We start from the raw sequence: 26,489 nt of genomic DNA, 5'->3' as shown, positions 1-26,489 counted from the left end.
TGCGAAACTCCTGACTTCGATCAAACTCGGCTCCGCTCGGCTCAGCATTGCTCCGAGCAATTATTAGGGTTGGCACCACTTGGCTCCCTTTTGCGTGCACGACCACAGATAAGATAATCACTTGATTTTTGACAACCCTAAATAGCCGAAAGGGATAGTGCGATATATTAGAAACGAACAGCATGATTCGACCCTGAACCGCTGTCAAACTTCGTTTTTGTAGGAAGTTTCCTTTCTGTACGGTAGTACTATTAATTATTCTGTGGCGGAGGTGTCACGGTTTACCTCGGGGTGGGTTTGCTGATACCTAGCGGAGGTGTCACGGTTTACCTCGGGGTGGGCTTGCTGATACCTAGCTACTGCTGCTCTGTGTACATCAGGGTTCATTTTTTGGTAATTGCTTACGGCAGCTTGGTGATCTGATGATTTGTTTTGCATATATTTATTTGCGGCAGCTTTTAGTTGTTTGTTCCGTGTAGTATTTGTGAACCTGGCACGGCGTTTTTTAGTAACTGTTTTGGTAGCGGTAAGAGATAATGATGAGTCTGATTCTAAATGGGGTGGTGGGGTGGTAATCTCTTCATTCCTTCTCGTGGTAATCTTCTTGGCAACCACAGAGAGGAGTGAAGAAGGGGGCTCTGATATTGTGGGTCTTACGAGTAAAGGATGACTCACGTTAGACCGGGCCGTGCCCGGGCCGAGGCGTCCGATGTCATTTTCTATGACGGATGTTCGGTGATCACGTGGTGCTTTCCATAGAAAACGAAGCGCCGGAAGCTCCGGCCCGGCCCCGGCCCGGTCTAGCGTGAGTCATCCTTAATTCACTGCGAATATATACGTCAAAATGACCGCTAGACAAATCACTTGAAAATCTTAGTTGGCCCACCGGATTACCCACAGTACCAACTCTCATATATAGCTCATTGTTGCGGTAAACTTCGAAAACCCACGGAAACAGTTGTCCTGCCGCTACCAACTCGCAGAGACTAATACCGTAAGTAAACGGCCGCGACATTTCAAGGCAGTATTCAACAGAGCTGGAGTAATTATCACCGTTACTGTTATGAGACATAATAATAAACTCCTCCCAGTTGGCCACCACGTGACTAACGATTTGCTCGCTCACCTCCCTGGCCATCACCTGCGTATCATACAGAAGATAGGCGATGGCGCGAAACAGCCGGCCTAGCCAAGGTTACAATCGCTATCGCTTCGACAACGAAAAGCATTATGTCTCTCTATCACTCTTCCATATTAGCGCGACAGTGACAGTTGCGTTTCGATTGCTACGGAGAGTAAGCGATTGGCATCTTGGCTACGCGCCCTGACAGGCTCCATCTCCAATTATAGGTACTACGGTGTGAGCCAACATGGTCCCATCAATATCCAACGATTCAACAGCCATTGTAGGTATTAGTGAAATTTTTCCTGAGCTAATAGCTAAAAAAATTTACTTTAAGGCATTGCATTCTCAAAAGTCTGGATCACGTGTGGCTGTAAATCAGCGTGTATGTTACAACCGTCTATGCTATCTTCGTAATTAGCATTCCCCACCAGGGGCCATAGTTCACGTCGGCTACGTTATATTTTAATTTTGATCCGATTTTTGTAATTAGCGTCCCACAAAACCATGGAAATGATACCCATATTGATATTTTGAAATTTCAATCCCATTGCACCCCCACCAGGGGGATGATTATTCACTTCGGCTACGTTAATTTTAATTTTGATGCCATTTTTGTTATTAGCGTCTCAAAATACTATGAAAACGATACCCATATTGATATTTTGAGATATCAACCCTATTGGGGACTTTTCCCCCTCTTAGGGGTTCAATTTTCAAAAAACCTGAAACACGTGTTTACTCATTTATCTTTAGGAATACTCCTGTGAAATTTGGAATAAAATAGTCTAACTAATCTTGTTTCCCCATACAAACTTTGGACCCCCATTTCACTCCTTTAGGGGATGAATTTTGAAAAATCCTTTCTTAGTGGACCCCTAGACCTTATAAGGAATCTAGTTGCCAAATTTGAACTTTCTAGTCCCAGCGGTTTGGGCTGTGCGTTGATTTAAGTCAGTCAGTCAGTCAGGTCTTTCACGTTTATATATTTAGACTAGCTTTTGCCCGCGGCTTCGCACGCGCAGGAGAGTTTTTTTAATTTTTTTTTTTACGGACTGAACAGTGACTGACCTTAGTCTCACCTGCTGGAAAGTGATGACAAGGCCGAAGGTGTAGGGTTGTAAAAAAACGGTTTTTTTTCTGACTTGAGAAAATACATGAAAAAAAAAACCGTGAAAAAAAAAACGTTTTTTTTCTGGAGTACGTTTTTTTTCAAAAGTATGAAAACTCAAAATTTGCAAGGCAGTTAATACTTTTATACGGTTCTTTTACTTGTTTTAGACTTTATGTCAGTTTATGTTAACCATTAAACCAATTTAATTTAACAACTTTGATTAATAACAACATACTTAAATGAAATCTGTAGTGGTAGTTATTGCAATTTACTGTTGGCAACACCAACGCCTCTCGTCGCCGCATCGGGGAATTCAGGGATTCCCCAAAAATTACTTAGTTTTAAGTTACATATACAAATAAATCACGAAAAACCGTTATTGTGGCATATTTTTGTTCATCTGAAAAAAAAACCATGGTGCCAGGTTTTTTTTTCATGTTTCTTTTCATAAATTTGAAAAAGAAAACATTTGTTTTTTTTTTTTTCTATTTGCAACCCTACGAAGGTGTAGCTCACTATTTCAGTAAAAGCGTATTCACAGTATTCACTCTTGACTTGAAGACACCAATTGTAATTATATCGATTAATCGAGCTCGACTTATTTAATATAATCTAATGTACGTTTTGTACCTAACACCTTTTAATTTATATTTTTTTATTTATGTAGTTGTAGCCTTTTGTACCTATAGCACCTCCTTATACACTACATTAGTGGTTCTCCCTTGGATTGCTAGAGGACGATAAACATTGGGACTCAACTTTAGAGGAAGCTGCGTTGTGCGATTCTCCCTTCAAGCTGCGTGAACTTTTCATAATAATGTTAGTTTTTTGTCAACTTACTGACCCGTTAAGTCTCTGGGAAAAATATAAGGACAGTTTTTCGGACGACATTAAACGGCAACTTGAGAGAGAATTGCAAAATGGTGCGGAGTTTTACATGGATGAAGTGTATCAGTGTGTGTGATTTGCTGATACCTAGCGGAGGTGTCACGGTTTACCTCGGGGTGGGTTTGCTGATACCTAGCGGAGGTGTCACGGTTTACCTCGGGGTGGGCTTGCTGATGCTGATACCTAGCTACTGCTTCTCTGTGTACATCAGGGTTCATTTTTTGGTAATTGCTTACGGCAGCTTGGTGATCTGATGATTTGTTTTGCATATATTTATTTGCGGCAGCTTTTAGTTGTTTGTTCCGTGTAGTATTCGTGAACCTGGCACGGCGTTTTTTAGTAACTGTTTTGGTAGCGGTAAGAGATAATGATGAGTCTGATTCTAAATGGGGTGGTAATTCACTGCGAATATATACGTCAAAATGACCGCTAGACAAATCACTTGAAAATCTTAGTCGGCCCACCGGATTACCCACAGTACCAACTCTCATATATAGCGGCATTGTTGCGGTAAACTTCGAAAACCCACGGAAACAGTTGTCCTGCCGCTACCAACTCGCAGACTACCGTAAGTAAACGGGCGCGACATTTCAAGGCAGTATTCAACGGAGCTGGAGTAATTATCACCGTTACTGTTAATGAGACATAATAACAAACTCCTCCCAGTTGGCCACCACGTGACTAACGATTTGCTCGCGCACCTCCCTGGCCATCACCTGCGTATCATACAGAAGATAGGAGATGGCGCGAAACAGCCGGCCTAGCCAAGGTTACAATCGCTATCGCTTCGACAACGAAAAGCATTATGTCTCTCTATCACTCTTCCATATTAGCGCGACAGTGACAGTTGCGTTTCGATCGCTACGGAGAGTAAGCGATTGGCATCTTGGCTACGCGGCCTGACAGGCTCCATCTCCAATTATAGGTACTACGGTGTGAGCCAACATGGTCCCATCAATATCCAACAATTCAACAGCCATTGTAGATATTAGTGAAATTTTCCCTGAGCTAATAGCTAAAAAACTTTACTTTAAGGCATTGCATTCTCAAAAGTCTGGATCACGTGTGGCTGTAAATCAGCGTGTATGTTACAACCGTCTATGCTATCTTCGTAATTAGCATTCCCCACCAGGGGCCATAGTTCACGTAGGCTACGTTATATTTAAATTTTGATCCCATTTTTGTAATTAGCGTCCCACAAAACCATGGAAATGATACCCATATTGATATTTTGAAATTTCAACCCCATTGCACCCCCACCAGGGGGATGATTGTTCACTACGGCTACGTTAATTTTAATTTTGATGCCATTTTTGTTATTAGCGTCTCAAAATACTATGAAAACGATACCCATATTGATATTTTGAGATATCAACCCTATTGGGGACTTTTCCCCCTCTTAGGGGTTCAATTTTCAAAAAACCTGAAACACGTGTTTACTCATTTATCTTTAGGAATACTCCTGTGAAATTTGGAATAAAATAGTCTAACTAATCTTGTTTCCCCATACAAACTTTGGACCCCCATTTCACTCCTTTAGGGGATGAATTTTGAAAAATCCTTTCTTAGTGGACCCCTAGACCTTATAAGGAATCTAGTTGCCAAATTTGGACTCTCTAGTCCCAGCGGTTTGGGCTGTGCGTTGATTTAAGTCAGTCAGTCAGTCAGGTCTTTCACGTTTATATATTTAGATTATTACTATTATTAGCATTACATTGATTTGAAAAGTATTTTTTTATACCACATCGGTAGCAAACAAGCCTGCCTGATGTAAGCCCTGATATTAACTCACATTTATAGACGGGTCTAACGCGAAGTTTATTCAATTACCTTTATTTATATAAATTTAAATAAAGGCGGTAAATAAAGGTAATTGAATAAAATTCGCGTTAGGCCCGTCTATAAATGTGAGGTAATATGTGTTCAAAGTGCAGTTTAAAATATTGTAAGCTCTGTAGCCTAAATTCCTCTTAAATCGCACAGTACGCGACCATTTATGTTCTAGGGCGTGAGGATGAACACCCTGCCGACGGCGAGCGGTGCGGTGATATTTAGAAAGCGGCCGTTGGCATCATGTCAAACAATTCCTTAGAGCACAGCCCATTGTACAAGCGGTAGAACACACACAAGGAGGCAAAGTCTCTCCTTAGACTTGCAAAGTAATGTTATTTGAATCATGTTGTTTAATCAGTTATCGTGCTTATCGCCCGCGCTAATACATGTACCTACGGAAAAGTACTAACGAAATGCACGATATCAGTTAAAATTAAATGTCATTCTAATGTCAGTGTAAGTTCGAATCGACCTGTTAGTGTAGCCCAGATATTTGAGCCTTTTATGAAACGGAGTAAATTAGGAATGTTTACCTAACCTTCAGATTTCATGTCAATTCAACATTCAACCTTATTCATGTGGGAACTAAATTCAATTTAGAATGTGTTGACGTTATAGTGAGATCATTAGTGGCGTTTCATTTCTTCAATAGAACGTCATTAAGATTGTCGCGGCTTGGAAGGGATTACTCTAGATTTGATTAAGGGAACATTTACCTTAGCGTGTTTTGATTACCGCCCCAATTCGAACAATGCTTATAAGATGTCACACCGCTACGATACCGATCTGTAAGTGTCAAAAGTTACGTTTTTGCTTGAAGAAATCAGTAAGTATTGTAGCATTGTTTGTAAGAGTCACACGAATCCGGCACCAAAAAGCCGCTCCCATATAATTGAAGTTACTCTCTCATTTTAAGGCGTGCTTTTCCCTTACGAGCTAAGCGAACCAGTTTTTTGAATCCATCGGAAATATAAGAAACAATGTTTTAAAATTGTGAAAAAAATATATCTTATACTTAAGGATCTGGCAGATATGTTTTGGATCTCAAAAACATGATTAGATAAACTTTGCTCGATAGAAAAAAATTCCAAAGTTACGCCTTTTTTTAACAATAAATCAATCTCAGAGCTACAATACAAACTTTTTTGACTTGTTTTTTACATAAATGTATAGGTAATAAGATAATCTAGATGATTTGGATTACTTTGTCTCGGTAACATCATTAAAATCATTTCTATGTTTCAATACCTACTAAATCCGCAACCGCCATCACTCGCGAACGCACTTACGCCCTCTTCAGTCGCGCGGCAGCGCTTGTAGAGGACGGACCTGCGTCAGTATGTTCCGCGCGGTCACGTGATTTTACCATTTACAAACAATGGGAAACAAAGCATATGAAACGTAAGAAAAAATCACTAAGTGCTATAAAAACACACTTTCTGATAACAGAAGCATCTAATACTTTACGAGGTGCTTGAAAGCGCCTAGCTTTCCTACATCAACAGTTAAAATATTTCAGTATTTTCACTAGGTCAGCAACCAATTTCAATGTAGGTAAATAATATTATATTCCTAGATAATATAATTGTGAGTATGTAAGTATGATATATTTACAGTATTTCACCTTTACTGATATACCTACGTCCGATCTGCAAAATGATTACATTCCTTCGTGCTCTTTGACTCCTTTGAAAATCAGAAATTATTTATTTGGATTGATACAGTATGGGGATGTTACAATATATGTATAGTGTTACGCTTTTAGGATGAGGGTGCCGAAGGCGCCCGGCTTTGGATCGCATGCAACGCGCCACGCCCGTCAAGCGTGCAAATTCATCATCATAATCATAAATTTAAATAAATATAAAATGTCAAATTGAAGTAATTGAAAAAATTACCCTAATAGGCATATCGCAATACAATTATTTAAGAACTAAATACATATCACTAATTTTAATATTTGACCACGATCGACATGAATTAAATATAATTGAGAGTTCAAGGTGCCTACAGGCAGTTCATCTTGCGCTTGGTTGTATTAGTCTTGTTCGAGAAACTGAACACGGTGAAAAATAGAGATAATACTCCTAAAAATACGTGTGATACCTCATTAGATTCGTCATAATGCCTAGAAAAATGCATTCGAAGCGTGTAGTAGCACACACAAAATATCAAAAGTTATAAGCAAAAAAAGGGGGAAAAAGTAGAGATCTTTAATTTCCCCAATATCTCAAAAAGTATTCATATTACGGTGCGAGATGGGTGGGGGGTGCTCGACCAAATGTCATAGAGGGCCCCAAGACAAAACAAACTGCATTTAAAAATTTTCAAAATGGCCGACTTTATTTTTTATTTTTTTCAAGTTGGTCCGAGCGCGCTGAGATTTGGCATGGCGAAAGATAGAGGCCTCTAGATTCCTATGAAAATAATTTTTTTTGGAAAAAATCTAAGATTGCGGAAATAATGGTCATTTTAATTTTGTATGGCAACTTTTAAACGGTGCGAGATGGGTGGGGGGTGCTCGACCAAATGTCATAGAGAGCCCCAAGACAAAACAAACTGCATTTAAAAATTTTCAAACAGGCCGACTTTTTTTTTAATTTTTTTCAAGTTGGTCCGAGCGCGCTGAGATTTGACATGCGGCGAGCTTGGGGGCCCAAAATTACCATGTGAAAAAAATTTTTTGGAAAAATCCAAAATGGCGGCGGACACGGGCCAAATTCAAATTTCCAAGTAGGTTAGGCGAGCCCGAAGGGCGAGCTTCAGGCTGGGAGGCCGAAGGCCGACCCCGCGGAGGGCCGTCAGGCCCGGAGCTTTATCTCGAATGTCCAAGCATCCTCCCCCCCCCCAGTAATTTTGGGCGAGGCCGAAGGCCGAGCTGCGGGAATGACGAACAAAGCAAAATCCTATACAAAAAGTGTGTTAAGCGAGCCCGAAGGGCGAGCTTCAGGCAGGGAGGCCAAAGGCCGACCCCAGTGGATGGCCGAAGGCCCGGAGCCTCCACCCCGACTCCCAAAACGCGAGGCCGAAGGCCGAGCTGCGTGAATGCAGTTCCTCCAAACGTCCTACAAAGTCAACTTTCTTGATAAGCGGAGCCGGCGGGCCGAAGGCCCGACGGCGAAGCGTCAAGGCTCGCGAAGGCCGAAAGCCGAGCTCCGCGTTGGGCCGAAGGCCCGAAGCGTCACACGTGAGGAGGAAGTTGGAGCTGAAACACGACCCAATAGGAAAAGTTACGATTTCCCAAGCACGCGAGGCCGAAGGCCGAGCTGCGGGAATGAAGTTCTCGCATGCGGATCTTTTCTTTCTATCAAAAGTACAACTTTATTTATTTCTCCCTTTGGAAAACAAACTACTACACAACAATAACAACAGCAGGAATGGACTGCTACCAACAATGTGGGTTAGGTTAGGTTAGAACTGCGACCCTCACAGGAACAGACTGCTACCAGAAAAGTGTGTTAGGTTAGGTTAGAAATGCGACCCTCACAGAAACGGACTGCTACCAGAAAAGTGGGTTACGTTAGGTTAGAACTGCGACCCTCACAGGAACGGACTGCTACCAGAAAAGTGGGTTAGGTTAGGTTAGAAATGCGACCCTCACAGAAACGGACTGCTACCAGAAAAGTGGGTTAGGTTAGGTTAGAACTGCGACCCTCACAGGAACGGACTGCTACCAGAAAAGTGGGTTAGGTTAGGTTAGAACTGAGAACCCGACAGAAACGGACTGCTACCAGAAAAGTGGGTTAGGTTAATAGTTACAACAGCACAAACAACAGCAACAACAACACGTCAACAACAGCACCAACAGCAAACAACACGCGTACCGCGGGGCCCTCGGGCCCCGCGCACAGGGCAAAATCTAGTTAATATTATTAAAGAGGAGGATATTTCCAATACAACATTATATACTTGCAGGACTGTATCTCCATTATTTATACTTTTTATTCAACGCTGAACACAGTCCTCCACGCCTCATTTTCGGCGTGAAAAAGCGATTACGTAACATTCAATATAATTTTAAAGGTGTATAAAAAAAAATATAAAAAAAAACATTTAGTAAACTTTACTAAATCAGATTATTTGTGAAGGGTGCGGAATACGGGGTGTGATTACAGGGAGTTCAAAATAAGGCGGGTATAAGACAATTTTTTTTAATACATATTTTGTGTTATTCAGTCAGTTACGTGGTCTTTCACTATCGGCCTCATCTGAGAATTCAAAGTCGCTCAACGAGCTATGGAGAGGGCTATGCTCGGAGTTTCTCTGCGTGATCAAATCAGAAATGAGGAGATCCGTAGACGAACTAAAGTCACCGACATATACTGTGTGCATATTTATTTGCGTTATTTGACATCTGTCACTCACAACAGCAATACAACGTAAAATGTCTCGCACATCGAAATCACAAAGGAAAACAATTGCACTACGAACGTTTACGTTCTACGTCTTTTTTTTAATTTTAGGGCTAGCCGGACACCACCTTTATGAATCGGTAGTCGTCTAAGTAAATCGATATGATTTTTTCATTTTTCTTTTAATAAAAATAAGGAAAAGGTGGATAATCAACTGTAAATATGGATATATTTATCGTCACCTAACAGACAACAAATTTGACACAGAAATAACATAAATAAACTTTAAATAGATCCCCAGTTAGTTTAGATTTTGACGATGGGTGCGACCTACTCGGTCGGTGTATTAAATGCCTTGCGCGAAAACCATATAATTCTAGCTTTATTTAAATCGCAAATAAAAATTCATTATACGTCACAATTCGATACCTCAGTCTACGTGCCATCCAATCGTAATCGCTTGCTGTGACTATCGATTTGGGTTAGTTACATCTCTATACAGGATGGCCAGTAATTAATGGACAACCTTCTAACCATCGACAGGGCAGCTTAGGCTGGTCCAGAAAATGCACTTATAGGTCTAGTAAAAGTTTCGTGGTTTTCGAGATAATCGCACTTTTGTCTTTTTTACTAGTTAGCACCATACTTCACTTTAAACACCATCTAGGCCATATCTTTATTTGTAGAAATGTAAATAGCATGTGCGATACCATTTTAGAATCAGTATTAGATAAACTATTTTGAAGAAAGTTGGCCACTCTGTTCTCCATACATTTTTTTTTCACCACAAGCGACCAGACTTCTTGAAAATGTTATATATATATATATATATATGGGCAGGCCACATTGCCGCAGAGAAGATGGCCGATGATGTCGAAAAGTGCTCGAGTGGAGACCACGACTAGCAAGCGCAGCGTAGGACGTCCACCCACAAGATGGACAGACGACCTTGTTAAGGCCGTCGGAAGACGCTGGATGCGGGTCGCTTCCGACCGGAATGGAGGTCCAAGGGGAAGGCCTATGTTCAGCAGTGGACGTCTTATGGCTGAGATGATGATGATGAGTCAGTTACAACTTAATTAAAAAAATATATATATAATGTACTTAATAAAATGTAGGTACCATCGGTGCGCGAGTTTGACTCGCACTTAATTGAATTATTTTCTTAAAAACATTGTTTCGTTAAAATTGTGTGATCATTAAAATAGGTATAAAGTCGATAGGTATTGTAAACAATAATTTATTAAGTTAGGCAACAAAAGTATTGGAAATTGTGATAATGAGACCCACCAAAAACATTTTCATGTAAAATGTTGCCAAGAAGAAACCATAAGGCTTGCACTGACAAAAAGTTATCAGAAATTTACTTTGAAACCGTTTTTTTTTGTTTTTAGAGCTTATAAATAAGTACTACTGATCAGTAACAACGTTTTAATTTCACGGCAGCGTTATTGAGTTAAAGGAATCTGTAAAGTAAAATTATTGATTAAGGTTAATAACCTTTATAAATAGAACCCTTAATTGACCGTCTCCTTTAAAATTGTTACTTTCCTTTAGGTACTTTAACTCGAACACGCTGCCATGAAATTAAAACGTTCTTTACTGATCAATAATAAGTACACATGTCTATATAAAAATAATAATTCTACATGAAATGATCAGAAATACGTAATGCAAAAAATACATACGTACATATACAATAAAAACTCTAAAACGTGACCATTTCCCGGTCTAGTTAAAATACTGCCATCATAAGATCATTATACTGTGACCCATCTGCTATGTTTACCGTGCGCGACGCGCGCTCACGATCTCGGCGAGCGGGTCGCGGGACGCGCGGGCGGGGCTTCACGGTTTGCCGCGCACCTCACCCCCTCAGATTCGTTGATGAGTCGAATCATATCGCCTTAATTACAATTTCTAGCACGCATAACATTATAAATTAAAACAAAACAAGAGCGAAGAGCTGGCGGCTACCTCGCACAACGTATCAGCATTGCGATACAGCGAGGAAATGCCGCCAGCATCCTTGGTACAATGCCTCAAGGGCCTATTTTAGATTTAAGCTAGTTATTAATTTCGTTTAGTAGTACCACTGTATATATATTGTATGTAAATAAATGATAAAAAAAAACAAAACATTAAAAATTAGGAGCAATAAAGATAACAATAACAATTCTGGAAAGCACATCCAATAAAGTCTAATTTAAATCAATAAAGTCAAATAATAAAAACATTTAAAGGCAATGTCAGCTAAAAACATTAATGGCATAATGGAGTACGAGTATCCTAGCTATTTGGCAATTTGAGTGCCATTTTCATTGACATGCTTTCAACGGATTAAGAGAAGAATGTGTTAATTAACGGAAAAAATCTGGGGACCTCTCGGAATTACAATTCTAAAAATATACGAGATTCTAAGCTTTGTTATGGTTTAATTGTTTATCTGGCGTAGTTTACTTATTTAAAACAAAGGGAGAGAATTGAAAATTATTTAAATTCTATCTCCGAACGAAATAACACTGAAAGAGCGCAAAATCGTGACACCAATTCATATTTTGGACTCGACATTTATGGAGCTAAATAAAATTATACCTAATCCATTTTTCTACCTACAGGCGTATTCTGATTGGAATAACAGGTTACGAATTTGATCTGGAGGCCTATTTGAATTTACATTTTTCCCTCGCTTGAGTGAATACATGTATGGACAAGTACCTAAATGCTTGCGCGAATAATAACTAAAATTATATCATTTTAACTACCTATCAATTTCATGTAATAATGTATGTTCAAATTAGTCTCAAGAGAAATATCACAGTAAATAGTCGAGAAATTAAGCTACTAATAATATAAAATTCGCAATAATAAATGTTCTTATGTTTCCTAAGATTACTTTATGAATTTGAGATAATAGCGTATTGTTCCAGAATGAAGCTAACGGATAATATATAAATAAATAAATATTAGGGGGACATCTTACACAGATCAACCTAGCCGCAAACTAAGCAAAGCTTGTACTAATTATGGGTGCTAGGCGACGATATACATATTTATATAGATAAATACATACATATGTACCTACGTAGAAAACACCCATGACTCAGGAATAAATATTTGTGTTCATCACACAAATAGATGCCCTTACCGAGATTCGAACCCAGTTAGTCAGCGAGGCAGGGGGTTCACTACACTACCCACTAGGCCAGACCGGTCGTCAAATATAATCCTTTAAAATAGCCGTTCGATAAGGTTAAATCCCGATTGTGACTGCAGCGGAGTAATAGCCAAACTTTTGGCATTGTGGCCCTAATAAAATGAGTCACGGATTAAACCTCCTAATCAATATAGCAATGCAGCAAAAACATCAGCAATTTTTTTAAAGAAAATAGACAAATAGGTACTTCTCCCAGTTTTTGCTGCCGCAATGCTGCCTCAGAAAGGCTGTATTCACTATTTAAATTTCATCTCCGTATGTGTGACGGAGTTGTAATGTCGTTCAAATCGTGACAGAAACGAAATGTATCAATCGCACATCGCTTGTTTTCCGCTTCTGTCAGGCGCGTATAGTAGCGCTGTTGCAGTAGCAAACTAAATTTAACTTTAATACGGCATTATGATAATGCGAATATGTGGCAAAAGCAAAACCGACCCCATTATGCCGGCTTATGGCCATTCTCGGTTTACCATTCTATTATCTGCGTAGTGCAGTTGAGTTATTGACCGGGAAATCACTAGATTATAATGACTTTGAATTGAAATGTGGGTGTAGCGCTTCGGTATTAGAGGGTTAGCGTTTTGGTAGTCTGTAATTTACCTAAACACGTAGGGGAAATTATGGTGAAAAATGCAATGAAATTGGTAGGCAAAAATTACAGATTAAATTTTTAAGGCCAGAATTTTTAAGCTTAAAAACAGGCATTATCGACGTTGGGGTCAAAACTACCAGGTTAAAATGGCACCGGGGAGGCCGTGTACGACGACACCCACAAAGTTGGGATAAACTAGAGTAGTTACCACAACGTAAACGCAGCTTGGTCGACCTAGGAGAGGATCGGAAGTCTGGAGGGAGGCCTTTGCAGAGCAGTGGGACACTTGTGGCGAACCTTTTTGGTCGGCTTATTTCCGCCTGCGAAAGCAGGCCGCTAAGTAGATTATATACCTTGGTGTCACTTTAACTGTCTTATGAAATATATTCTTGCAATGTCTGAATAAATATTAATACGTTTTAATTTTACGTGATTAATTATTTCTTTATCCTAAAATAGCGGTCCCACAGGCTTAAAAACACATTGTAATCCGTCAATGGCTTTAAGCCGTGCTAAAGAATTGGTCTAAAATACATATATATATATGCTTGAAAAATATAACTCGCCTTCGGTAGTCGGGTAAATACTAAAACAACTGTAGGTACATATAGAAAGCCAGATAAAAGAACAGAGGAGAATGGAAGAGAAAAACATGTTGTGCCGACCACACATAACGTGGGATAAGTGCAGGGAGAAGAAGGTACATATGGAAAGCACTTACCTATCTGTGGTATTGTAAGGCGAGCCTGCATATCTACTGACGGAGGCCAGCTCCACGCCTCCTCTGTATATTGACACTAGCGCCAAATCTAGTGTTTTACTCTGAAACAAAGAAAAGTCTGATTTAAATCTTTCACGATTTCTACACATATTTACGAAAACGGGACTTAAGGGGCCCACTGATTAACAGTCCGCCGGACGGTATCGGCCTGTCAGTTGTTCGGAACTGTCATTTGTTCTAACTGACAGGCCGATACCGTCCGGCGGACTGTTAATCAGTGGGCCCCTTTAATCGCGTGTTCCAGGGGACCACGGGGACAATGCCGTCCTCAAGACGTCGGAGGTAATTTTAAAACTTTCACACAAACAAACACGATCAAGTCCCGTTTTCGTGAATGACAAAGAATTTTTAAAATTAAACTGTCGTGCGTCATTTAAACTCGCTACAATAAGCGGCCTTGCGTTGACTGATGATTAGTGATTATAGGTACACTGGTAAAACCAGCGGGCGATGGGGTCGGCACATCTTAGGCTAATCTAAAGGCGTAGGGATGTGACGACGCCATCGCCCGTGCCCTGCGTTACTGGGGTATTCATTTCTTGAAGTTATTATGAGCTTATTTTAATGAACTGACTTTTTAATGAACCATCAAACTTTACGAGTTACCTACTAGAAATAAAATAAATAAGTGCTCCGTTACAAGAAATACTCGCGTTTTACATAAAGAAACAAAGTATAATTTAATGTAACAAATTAAACAAGCAGCTAAGTACGAGCGTCTCGTTCCTCTCGTTCCGACAAGCAAATACAAAGAAACAATTTTGCAGGCGTCTTGTATCTTATCATTCTTATCTTCAGTTTTATTTTCCTGGAACATTATAAACTATAAGTAACTACTGGAAATTTGATACTGGCATCTTTGTTTATGAAGACTGACTTTCAATTCTGACTACCTTGCCGCGCCGCATTATTTCTTGTTTTTTTCTTGCAACTGATAGCGCCAGATTGCTGCCGGCTGCATTGTCGCGGGAAACGCCAATATCCTTAGTAAATGACATTCATCATCATCATCATTCTAGCCTTCAGTCGCCCACTGCTGAGCATAGGCCTCTCTTCGTGTACGCCACTTATCCCGGTCCTGGGCTAGTCTCATCCAAAAGTGCCCGGCGCTTTTCCCAATAAATATCATCCACCCAACGAGCCAATAGATGACAGGCGCTTCTTTCATCCGAAAGCGGCCAACAATCCGCCAACATTTAAATAAAATAACATTGTCCGCAGCAATATTTTTTATGATTAGTGAAATACTTACTTTTTTTTTTGATGCTGAAAGTGATACTTTTTTGATAGTGAAATACTTATTATTACGTTAGAATTAATAATTATGCTTAAATATGCTTTAACGCTTTAAGGTCATTTTCAACTTGTCGATATATTTTAATTCAGGGCAAGTATCTACCTTAATTTAACATCATAACTGCGTACTTCGTATTCGCTCTTTGCATGACTGGGGTTTGGGATACATACTTTAAACTTAATTTTGTTTTTAAAAAAGTAGTTTGCCGTTTTAAAATGTCTATTTAAAGATTATGTCGCAAAAGGGTCAAGTATCTAAAACTTTTTTTATAAGTAAATTATTTGTTATTACCACGAATAATAGTACATTACTACAGAGGCCGGGACAAAAGGGGTTACCGGCCGAAGACATATAGACCTTCGCGGCAGGTGCCTGATAGCAGAGGACGCTGGTTCGATTCCAGCCTGGGGCACTGGAGCCCTTGGTCACTTTTTCTTAGTATATGACATGTATTTCAGTTTATAATTTATATAGTAGTATATTTCATTGTATGTTTGAGAAAATAATCTTTATAAGCACGCATATTTTCGCGAAAAAAATACTAGCAGATTTTCTCAAATTGCCAATAGTTTACAGTATCACTGTAACGGTTCGGCCACGACATTGAGCGACTTGCGACGGCGGCAGCGATAATCATAGGTTGGAGCGAGACAGCGATCGGACCTTTCGTTCCCACCTATGGATGTCGCAAGTCTCTCAATGTCGTGGCCGAACCGTAAGGGGTGAAATGGGGACAAAGTTAGGACGGAAGTTAGGCGGGATTGGGTAAAGATAGTATAAGACTGACTCGAGTAAGAAGTGACAAGCCCCATCATGAGAAATAATTAGACTTTGATCGTGTCCTACTAATACAGCTAAACCGCAGTGAATCAAACCGTTACGCAATCGCTGCAGCTACGGTGGCTAGTCAAAGCACATTCGTATAACAAATGTCTACATTTGGTGGCTGCTAAAAGCTTTGAACATTTGAAAACGCGGGTAAAACACAGCCGCGCTCAAAGCACTATGTGATTAAGATTGATACATCAACTGGCCATGTGACAGCCGACAATGTATGGCACTAGTGCTATTTTTGTAAAAAATTGGATGTTCGGATGTATGTACAGTCAGCATCAAATGTAGTGGATTTTGACATGAAAGGTAATGTTAATTCAAAAACAGAAGTAGGTACTCGTATTTAAGGGAGATGTGCCAAAATTTATTCGTGGTGTTCGAAATGAGCTAAAAAATTCAACATTTGTATACCCTTACACTGTAAGGCTTACAGCATAGAAAATAACATAGTTTCGTACGTGTTTGTATGTGTAAGCCATGTAGGCCCTCTGTAAGTTCTAAAAGCGTTAATACAATCTGCGGTGAACCCCCACTTACACGGGTACTCCGAGAAATGAGCTCATTATCGTTTTTTGGCCGAGATCCGCACTTTACGGCATCGCCTGTAATCGGCCTAGTCATATTCTCATCGCTATAAAACAACACCCTATTTAGATTATCCACTACAAATAAGACCTCCACTTCAGTTCAAACAATTCGTTATTGGAGATCAAAGTATTCTGGTCCAATGAGGCAACAGGGAGAGGAATGATAGCTCTGCCTTTGCCAAGCCTATGTTTCGTCTAATTTGCGAGACAGAAAGTACTTGAGCTAAAACCTCATCAAAACAAGAATGTAACAATTGAATGAGCTCGCACGCACTGGTAATGCATTTTGAATTTGGAAGCTGTTTAATGGCCGTTGGCTAGATACTGTACCCTGTAGCAACATTATCGTACGTTCCTTGTTTATACTACGAGGGTGCCAAAACGCGTCTTTATACATAGTTACTTGCTGATAAGTAATAAAAGTACTATTTAGTATTTATATACCCTAATTGACGAAGAGGTATTATTACCTATTTCTAGAAAAAAAGTAAAAATAATCGTGCCTACGAGCTTAAACAGCCGAACTAAAGCCTGACAAATTCTAGAATACTTTTAGTTATTTATACTTTTCCTTTTGACAGTCTTGTCCCATAAGTCCCAAAAATAGGATAGAAATTCACATTCTCCATTTCTCTCTTACGTTTTTCATTCACGAAATACTAGGCAGACAGAAACCACATTACAGTACTCGCATATATGCATGCAATATAATAAATGAAAGGAGCTTATACGTCCTCCTATTTGGAAACAAGCATAAGCGACTACATTTTTGAACAACAAAATGCCGTTCTGCTTATGACAAGCAGTATTTCCTCTCCCTGTGCTAAAAATATTTTTATTAACAGAGTACCTAAGCTGATTCATGGTGCACTTACTCATGTTATATTTGCTTTTTCGGTCATTATGACTGCAAGTATTTGTTAGCGTGACAGGGACAGTAAATATAGAAATAAATAAACCTTCTTCGTGTGTCATTGGCGAACCTACGTGTTGTAAATAATTGTTTTAAGTCAGGTCTGAAAGTCAGCGCCACGGATTCTAGATCCTATTTTAGTGTCCTATATTTGTTTTATGTCTGCATATAATGTCTTCTTTTTCGTGACGTAAAATACTTAAATGGATTTCGTCTTTATACATGATAAATATGTCGGTTCTAACTAATACAAGTACCTATTATAATAAATTGGTAAATTCCTAACAATCCTAACTATGCATTATGCTTAATATGTTAGGTTGAGTGAGATTGACAATTAGATAAACACATTAACTAGTTAAATAAATCATTGCAAACTCACTTATTCTATAAAGACAATCAATAACGTAATTTAATAAAAAACAAATATTGTAACAAAAAACCGGCAAGTGCGAATCGGACTCGCATTCCAAGGGTTCCGTAGATTAAGTCCGACTCACGCTTGACAGCAAATTTCTAATAGGTTTTCCTGTCATCTACAGGTAAAAAAAACTATTTAGTGTATTTCATTAGGTATTAAAAAAAAAGTAAACGAACAATTTGTACATTTTCGGGTAGTTATAAACATTTATTGGTTAACCGACCAAATACAAAATCGCCTGGATCAGTCACTGAACGACCTGACTTTAACCTACATTATTTGATCATGTAATGTTTTCATCTACCCTAGGGTAGATTTTGTTTACTTTTATTTAAATACCTAAAGATATAGAGTATAGTAGTTTCGGAGATAAGGGGGGGGGGGGATGGTCGGACAGACAGACGCACAAGTGATCCTTTAAGGGTTCCGTTTTTTCCTTTTGAGGTACGGAACCCTAAAAATTTCATCACACCTTTACAAAGCGTCAAATAGTGGAAATAAAGGAAACTATTTAACAAGTTGAACACAAATACGATCAAAACAAAAGCCGCCTCGAGAAACAATTTGATAGAGTATTTCCCTTTGTATTCGCAAGTGCTTGAAGCATCTTAACTTGAAGCGTGCTCACTGTAGGTACTTCGGAGTAATAGAAAAATCTATTAAATAACAGGATCTTTATTCAACCCGTCCGCGACATGAAAGGAACGGATGTTAATATAATTGTTATTACCTAGTCCGTTTTTGGTGTGGAAGTGTGGGATTAGGAGTGTAACGTCCAAAGCCCCGTTTGAAGGGAGAAATTATGTGCTGACGTCTCAATAGTGCGAGGGTACATATTTTAAATATAAACCGATAACAAAGCACGATATGAAATTCAGTAGCACCGTTATGAAATTCAGAAATATTATAGTTGTACACAAAATAAAAATGAACTGTTTGTATTGTTTTAACATTTTATATATCGTAATATACCATTTTTTTATTAATAAATTTCTGATTCTGATTAAAATTTTTTTTCGTATGGATGCCGATAGAATAGTCAACATTTAATTAAGCACCAGGAAAAGCGCATTTTTGCTTCCGTCAAACCGGGCTTTGGTAATGTACTAATTGTAGTTGTGCCGTTCTTGAGACGTTCTCCGTTTTGTATGGGGAATGTTCTCGTGCGAGAATATTCCCCATACAAAACGGAGAACGTTCTCGAAAACGGCACAACTATCGTAATGTCTTTCTATTCGTTAGCTTTCTAATAATTTTGGTTATTATTGGGGTTATATCGATTTCCTAGCTTTATTTATTTTATTTATTTATTAGGTTCGCCAACAGGTGCAATACAAAAAATACTTGTAAATAACAAGTTATAAAATAATATTGCTAGAGTATTCACCCAATTACAGGCAAACACGGCTTAGTCGGTACTGTCGGTAGTGACCCTGTCTATGGAGTTCCCTTTCGGGGTTCCAATCCTGGCAAGGGCATTTAATTGTGTGTTTAGCACTAATATTTTTTTCCTGTGTTATGTTGCCGTGAAAATCCGGTTTTACGTATTGCTGTGGTCTTCACTCGGGTGCTGTATCTGCCGCGGTCATGACGTTTAATCCGTTTGGAAATTGACATACAGTGGCGGCTACAACGACGCCGCAGTAATGTCACAACAGTAATGCAGCTGCCGTTGCCATCAGAACGTCACCGGTATGTGTTGACAGTTCCCAGGTTTTGTGATTCCATAAGCCCTAATATATACAGAGTGGAACATTTCTAATAGGGATTGAGCTGAAAGGATAGTGTTATCTATATACCTATCTACAATCGAGTTATTATAATCGTAAAGCTGGATTAAAAAGTAAAACAAAATCATTAAAATGAAATATTTTTATATCAGTGATAACCCTAAAGTTATTTACATTTTAAATTGACACATGTCATGTCATTAATATGATCTTCTTGCTAGGGTTGAAACAAACAGATTTTGCGCTAATGTTTAACAAACTTTATCTCAAAAACGGTTAGAAATATTAACGTGATTAATAAGTGAAAAATAAAGTAAAGCCTAAACAATTCCCCGTTTGGATAAAAGTCCCTCGTTCTGTTCCACCCGATATAATTAAATACATGAAAATCACACATTTCTGAAAACCTGTAAATAATTTGAAATCCAGGTTTTACCCACCATTTTTAGTTTTTCAGCAAGCGTACTCGTACAATTTTAATTGAACAACCCGTACACGCGCTACCATTTCCAGTCGGTTAAGTACGATTGAATATGAAATTATGCTAACGAGCAACGCATGCAACATTAATCAGATGCCAGGAGCGGTGTTTCAACTTTTGTAACCTGATTTGTTCAATCAATCAATCATTGTGCAAATATAATTTATTTTATTTATTTATTTAAACTTTATTGCACAATAAATGAAGAGTAAAAGTGGCGGACTTAATGCCAGAAGGCATTCTCTACCAGTCAACCATGGGCTAATGCACTCTGTATCATTTATAACATAATAATATCATTTAATATCAATGCAAAATCAGATTTTTAGATTTGGAATGCCGCTGATTTAACCCTAGAGCAGCTGTCGGCAACCTTTTAGCAGCCAAGGGCCACATAGTAGTTAACGGAGGTAACGCGGGCCGTACTTTGTTAATATTTTTGACTTTATGAGACATTGTTGTTTGTCATTATTACATACAAAATAGCCAAGGCGCCTCTCGGGCCGCAAGTGACAGTTTCGCGAGCCGCATGCGGCCCGCGGGCCGCAGATTGCCGACCGCAGCCCTAGAGGATCATTGTTGATGCACGGAGATTTCTACAATCCCGTTAAAGCAACATAAATGGGCAATGTGTGCAATACCAGTACCCCTACCATGAGTCACTGACAGTGTCAACACTGACATATACGATAATGTCTACGTAACTTACTTTTTATGCATCTCGCTCGTACTGACATATTAGTGCGAGCGAGATGTGTATAAAGTAAGTGACGTAGACGTTAGTGTATATGTCAGTGTTGGCAGGTTGACATTGCCCGGTTGACTCGTGATAAGGGTACAGGAATACGGAATAGGTACCTTTTTTAGATCTTATTTTATTATTATCACTATCTTATTTGTAGACCCATAAGAGCGTGTCAAATATTTTTTCTCAAAAATGGACGGCAAAGTTGACTTTGACGTTTAAAAAATTGGTCGCGAAGCGCGTAGTTTATGGTCAGTCAAAAATTAAAAAGTTAAAAACATTGCAGTCTCGATTTTGGGACTGCAATGTTGCATACAAATTCCATTATTTGTCATGTTCCAAACTTTTTAAAAGTTGAACTTGACAGCTGTCATTTGGCCAGTTCACATTAGCTCCGTAGTTTTTTATTATTATAAATTACAATAATAAACAATAAGTAATACACTAGCGTTAGTTAAGTGCTATATCGATTGATTGTTGGAAATAATATGTGAAACAGACAATGTTTTTCAAGAAGAGACAGTGTATGCGTTGTGAAGTTAAAAATTCCAAACATTGTAAACAAACAGTTAAATCAAAATGACTTTCAGTATTAATTAGTGCTATATTCGTGGTGAAAACAAAATAAAACTGGGAAACATTAACTCTACCGTTTAGTGCCAACAAAAGAACATCTAAAATTTACAAATAAGTGACTAATTTTATTCTTCGTGTATAAATATTTCGGCCGCTACAAAATCCGATCCACCCTCGAATCAATTTATTACCTAATATATACTGGTCACTATTTTAACACTCAACTTACAAGCGTTGGTGGTCTAGTGGAAAGTGCGGTGGACTAATCTAGCTTCAGTTGTACTACTGACTCGGGTTCAAATCTCGTCATAGAACAGTGAACTTTTTGTATTTTTCTTTATCATTACTCATTATACTCCAGAGTGACCCGGGTTCAAACCCCAGCAAATACCATTTTTTTTATTTTTGTATTTTATTTTTTTATTTTATTTTTTTGTGTGAATAAAAAAATCATGTCAGCAAAGGCCACTAAAGTTTCGAGAGCAGGAAAGCCAGTACAAAAAATTCTCTGCAAAAAATGTCGCTCTACTATTATTACTCGGGAGTATTTAAAATGTTCAACGTGCAAACATACTTATCATCAACATTGTACTACAAATGTCGGCTACAAGCGATTTTTACTTATGACAAACGAAGATAAACAAAAATGGAAATGCAGCAGCTGTGTAACACATTTAAGCACTCCTACTCAATGCGATACTTCTTCATATAACTCAAATGAATCAACAAACACTCCAAATGATGACTCTGTACGACATATGCCGTTCAAGCACACTAGCGAACTCCCTGTCTTACACCAACCAGCAAATGAGAACCCGAGCGAAGCATTACATGAATCTCCTCTCCAGCGCATAGATATACAGTGCCACCAAGAACAGAGTAGCGTGAAACTGCTCGACGGTGCCGAAAACGCCGAGGAGTCATTATGCATAAATCAATCGGTCGTAGGTGAGTCAGGTGTGCCGAAGGAGAAAAATGGGCCTAACTCGGAACCGGAAAGCTTGTTTGACAACTTAATGGGTCACCCAAAGCATTCAAAACATGTAACTACAAGCAAGCCCCAAGACGTTCAAACTAACCTGGAAGTAGATACTAGAGCTGATGTAGTAACTTGTTCTCCAAAAAATCAAGACTATGTAACTGTTCGTAAGCCTAATATTAGGTTAAAGAAACTCAGCCTGTCACCTATTCATAATATGTCAGATAACACACTTTCGAATGATTCATCAAACCCCTTATACTCAAGTGACAGTGACAGTGACAGTGCACAAAGCTTACCAAACTTTGTTCAAAGTGCACAAATTGAAGAACTAAAGGATGAGATCCACGTAATTACTACTCAACTTGACAGTGCACATAATGAGATAGCTAATCTAAATGTTGAAATTCTTCAGCTTAAAAAACGACAAGCTGAACTAGAGCGTCAAAATACTGTGTTAAGAAACCTCTGTGGGGAAAATAATATCTCAACACCGAACAAAACGACTCCCAAACGAGGAGGGAAAAAAAGGCGTAGCCCCCGTAGATCCCCTGTGCCCCAAAAGGTGTCACCTGCAAATAAAGACAACTCAAGAACGCCGTCACCCATAAACTCATCGCCTGACAAGCAACAAGACTCTACAATAAGACCTAATAATAGCAGTAATGCGCCAACAAGTTTCAATAACAGTAAACCGAACCAGTCCTATACAAATAAAAAAGCCTCGGTCAACATAGTTAAACATAAACTAAATATAATAAGCAGCAGTGAGAACAACAGTATGCTAAAAATTATCCAAGACTATTTTGAGGATTTTGATTACTTACACTACAAAATTAAAGAAGGAGGAATCGAACAACTATTTGACAATCTACAAAGTAAAGTGCGACACCTAACATTAAAAGATTTTTGTGTGATTCTCATAGGCGAACTTGACTTCAAAACCACCAAGGACTACATTCAGTTGGTACATTGTATAAAAACAGCCACCGAAATGATCACACACACCAATATTGTCATTTGCACACCAACCTACATATGTGGAGCAAAAGTGTACAACTGCCGCGTGGAACTATTTAATAGTCTGCTCAATCAAAGCATTATGTCACATCAATACGCCTATTTCTTCGACTCCAATTTAAAAGTGACACTCGACATGTTTTCTGCATGGTCTGGCAAATTAAATAACCAAGGGATACGAAACATATTTGAAAATGTTCTACAATTTCTTACAGATATTAATACATTTATAGAAACAAAGGAAAACTCAAAACCGCCTGAAACATTTTTTCGAGTCTAACACATTAAATGTGTACCATCAAAATGTCCAAGGTTTAAGATCAAAAGTAGATCAAATAGATATTTTAGCAGGTTCCAAAAATATTCAAATCTTTTGTTTAACTGAAACATTCCTAAAGCCTAATGAAGTAACTACTCTTAACTTAGACAAGTTCCAAACGGCCGCTTATTTCTGTAGAAAACACAAATCTAGAGGCGGTGTAGGCATTAATGTAAAAAATTCTCTCCATTATGTAGCTCTTGATTGGATCTCTGCTTTGTCAGTCGAAATAGATTTTGAAGTTTGTGGTATTGTTATTCCCGAGATCAATAGTATTTTTGTATGTATTTATAGATCGCCAAATGGTAATTTTGATGTCTTTATGGAAAAGTTACAAATTCTGTTCAATAAATTAGTTCTGCGTAACCGTAGATTAAATAAGAAAGTGTTTATTGCAGGCGATTTTAATATAAATACGCTTAAAGACGATTGCACGTCCAAAACATTTAAAGAAGTGTTATGTAAATATAATTTAAGGTTAACTATTAATGTACCTACTAGAATAACATCTCAGTCCCAAACATGCATTGACAACATAATAACAAATGCCAAGAAATGTGATGTAGAGGTACTGGATTTAGGGATTTCTGACCACACAGGTCAACTATTACAACTACCAACAAGCCTCAGCTTTAATGAAAAATATTGGTATATATATAGACGGAACATCGATGCTAATATAGAAATTTTTGTTAAGTACATATCTCAGATAAATTTTTCAGAGGTGTTCTCGCAAACAGATCCATGTTTAGCTTATAATATCTTTAAAGACCTTTTTATGTTAATTTTTCATCTCTGTGTTCCAATTCAAAGAATAAGAGTAACACATAAAAAGAAGCCACAATGGAAAAGTAAAGGTATTATACAATGTTGTAAAACTAAAAGATTGAAATATTTACAGTTAAAAAGTAAAAATAATACCAAGCAAATATCGGACTTCAAGAATTACTGCAAACTACTCAAAAAAATTATTCGTTCATCAAAAATAATAAGCAACAATAGGTATATTGCTAGCAGCACTAATAAAACAAAAGCTACTTGGAGTCTGATTAAGCAACACACCTCCTCAACCAATTCTATAACAACTACAGTTGAAAATATTAAACTAAATGATGAGGTTATAACAGATTCTTTAAAAATGGCAGAAACATTTAACGAATTTTATATATCACGTAACTATAATAAAAATACATCAAATCATAACTTTAAACCAATTTCGCCATCTATTTGCAAAAGTATATTTTTAAATCCAGTTGATGCATTGGAAATAAAGAAGGTAACAAGAGCACTTAAAAACACAAAAAGTTCGGGTCACGACAGTATACCTATAAAAATAATTAAGGCATCCTTAGAATATATAGCAGACCCACTTTCTCACGTGATTAATCTTATTTTGCAAACAGGGACTTTCCCAAATGATTTAAAGAAAGCTATCATTAAACCGCTATATAAAAAAGGGAACAGAGATGAAATATCCAATTATCGACCCATTGCACTGTTGCCCAGTTTCTCCAAAATAGTTGAGAGGTGTATATATAACAGAGTTGTGAATTTTTTTGACTCAAATAATATCATAGATCCTAACCAATTCGGGTTTCAAAAGGGCAAATCGACATCTCTTGCTATATTCAAACTATTTAAACACATTTGGGATAAAGTTAATGAAAAAAAACCATGCGTTGCACTATTTTTGGATATGTCGCAGGCGTTTGATTGTGTAGTTCCAGAAATATTATTATCTCAACTTAATAACGTAGGTATTCGAGGAAATGCCCTCAAACTATTTGAAAATTATTTAAAAGACAGACAACAAGCTACTGTACTTGAAAGCTATAATAAGAGGAATAAGACAATAGAACAAACACAGTCTGAATTTCAACCCATTAAGGTTGGAGTTCCCCAAGGGAGTATTCTTGGACCTCTGTTATTTCTAGTTTATGTAAATGAGCTGCCAAAAATCATTAATGAAGTATGTGTTATGTTTGCTGATGACGCGACCATATTATTCTCAGATGATCATTTAAATTCGAGCTTTGAAACAAAAATTAATAATACACTAAAAACAGTTGTAGATTGGCTACATTCCTTAAACTTAAAAGTAAATGTTGAAAAAACTAAAACTATGCAATTCAGGAATTATAAAACTAACCCGATAGCTCTAAATGTAGAACACGGAGGTACTATCATACAAAACATAGATAGTGCCAATTTCTTAGGTGTATCTGTAGACTCACACCTAAACTGGAAATCTCATATTGAAAAATTGAATAAAAGAATTTCCAGTCAGTGTTATGCTCTTTCCGTTTTATCTAGTACTTGCTCAGAAGACATAGTAAAAAAAGCCTACTATGGGAATGTTTACCCTCTCTTAAATTATGGTGTTATTTACTGGGGCAACTCTGTCGATGTTAAAAAAACTTTCAAGTTACAGAAGAAGTGTATACGCATCATATATCGCCTCTATAACAGAGAATCCATCCGAAATATTTTTAAAGATAATAAATTCCTCACCTTAACCGGCCTTTACATCCTTGAACTGTGTTCGTTTATTTCGTCAAATAAACATTACTTCAACTTCTGGTCAGCACGGCGTAATAATCTACGCCCTCAATATCAGTACAATATATTGCTCCCAAGGGTTAATAACACAACTTATTGTAAAAGTACATTTATCACGGCCATCAAAG

At 38.1% G+C, this 26,489-nt stretch overlaps 1 protein-coding gene across 1 annotated transcript in view; it reads right to left on the bottom strand.

The window, feature by feature from the left end:
- LOC134794178 (uncharacterized) overlaps nucleotides 1-26,489 on the bottom strand; it is a 94,235-nt gene that overhangs the window by 32,938 nt on the left and 34,808 nt on the right. Inside the window, exon 3 of the mRNA XM_063765904.1 lies at nucleotides 13,841-13,941. Within this exon, the coding sequence (XP_063621974.1) occupies nucleotides 13,841-13,941 (101 nt within the window). The remainder of the gene's footprint in view (nucleotides 1-13,840; nucleotides 13,942-26,489) is intronic.

This window comes from Cydia splendana, chromosome 10 (assembly GCF_910591565.1).
Source record: "Cydia splendana chromosome 10, ilCydSple1.2, whole genome shotgun sequence".
In the NCBI taxonomy this organism is placed as follows: domain Eukaryota; kingdom Metazoa; phylum Arthropoda; class Insecta; order Lepidoptera; family Tortricidae; genus Cydia; species Cydia splendana.
The sequence above is the reverse complement of the archived record's forward strand: the minus strand, read 5'-3'. Positions and strand labels throughout refer to the sequence as shown.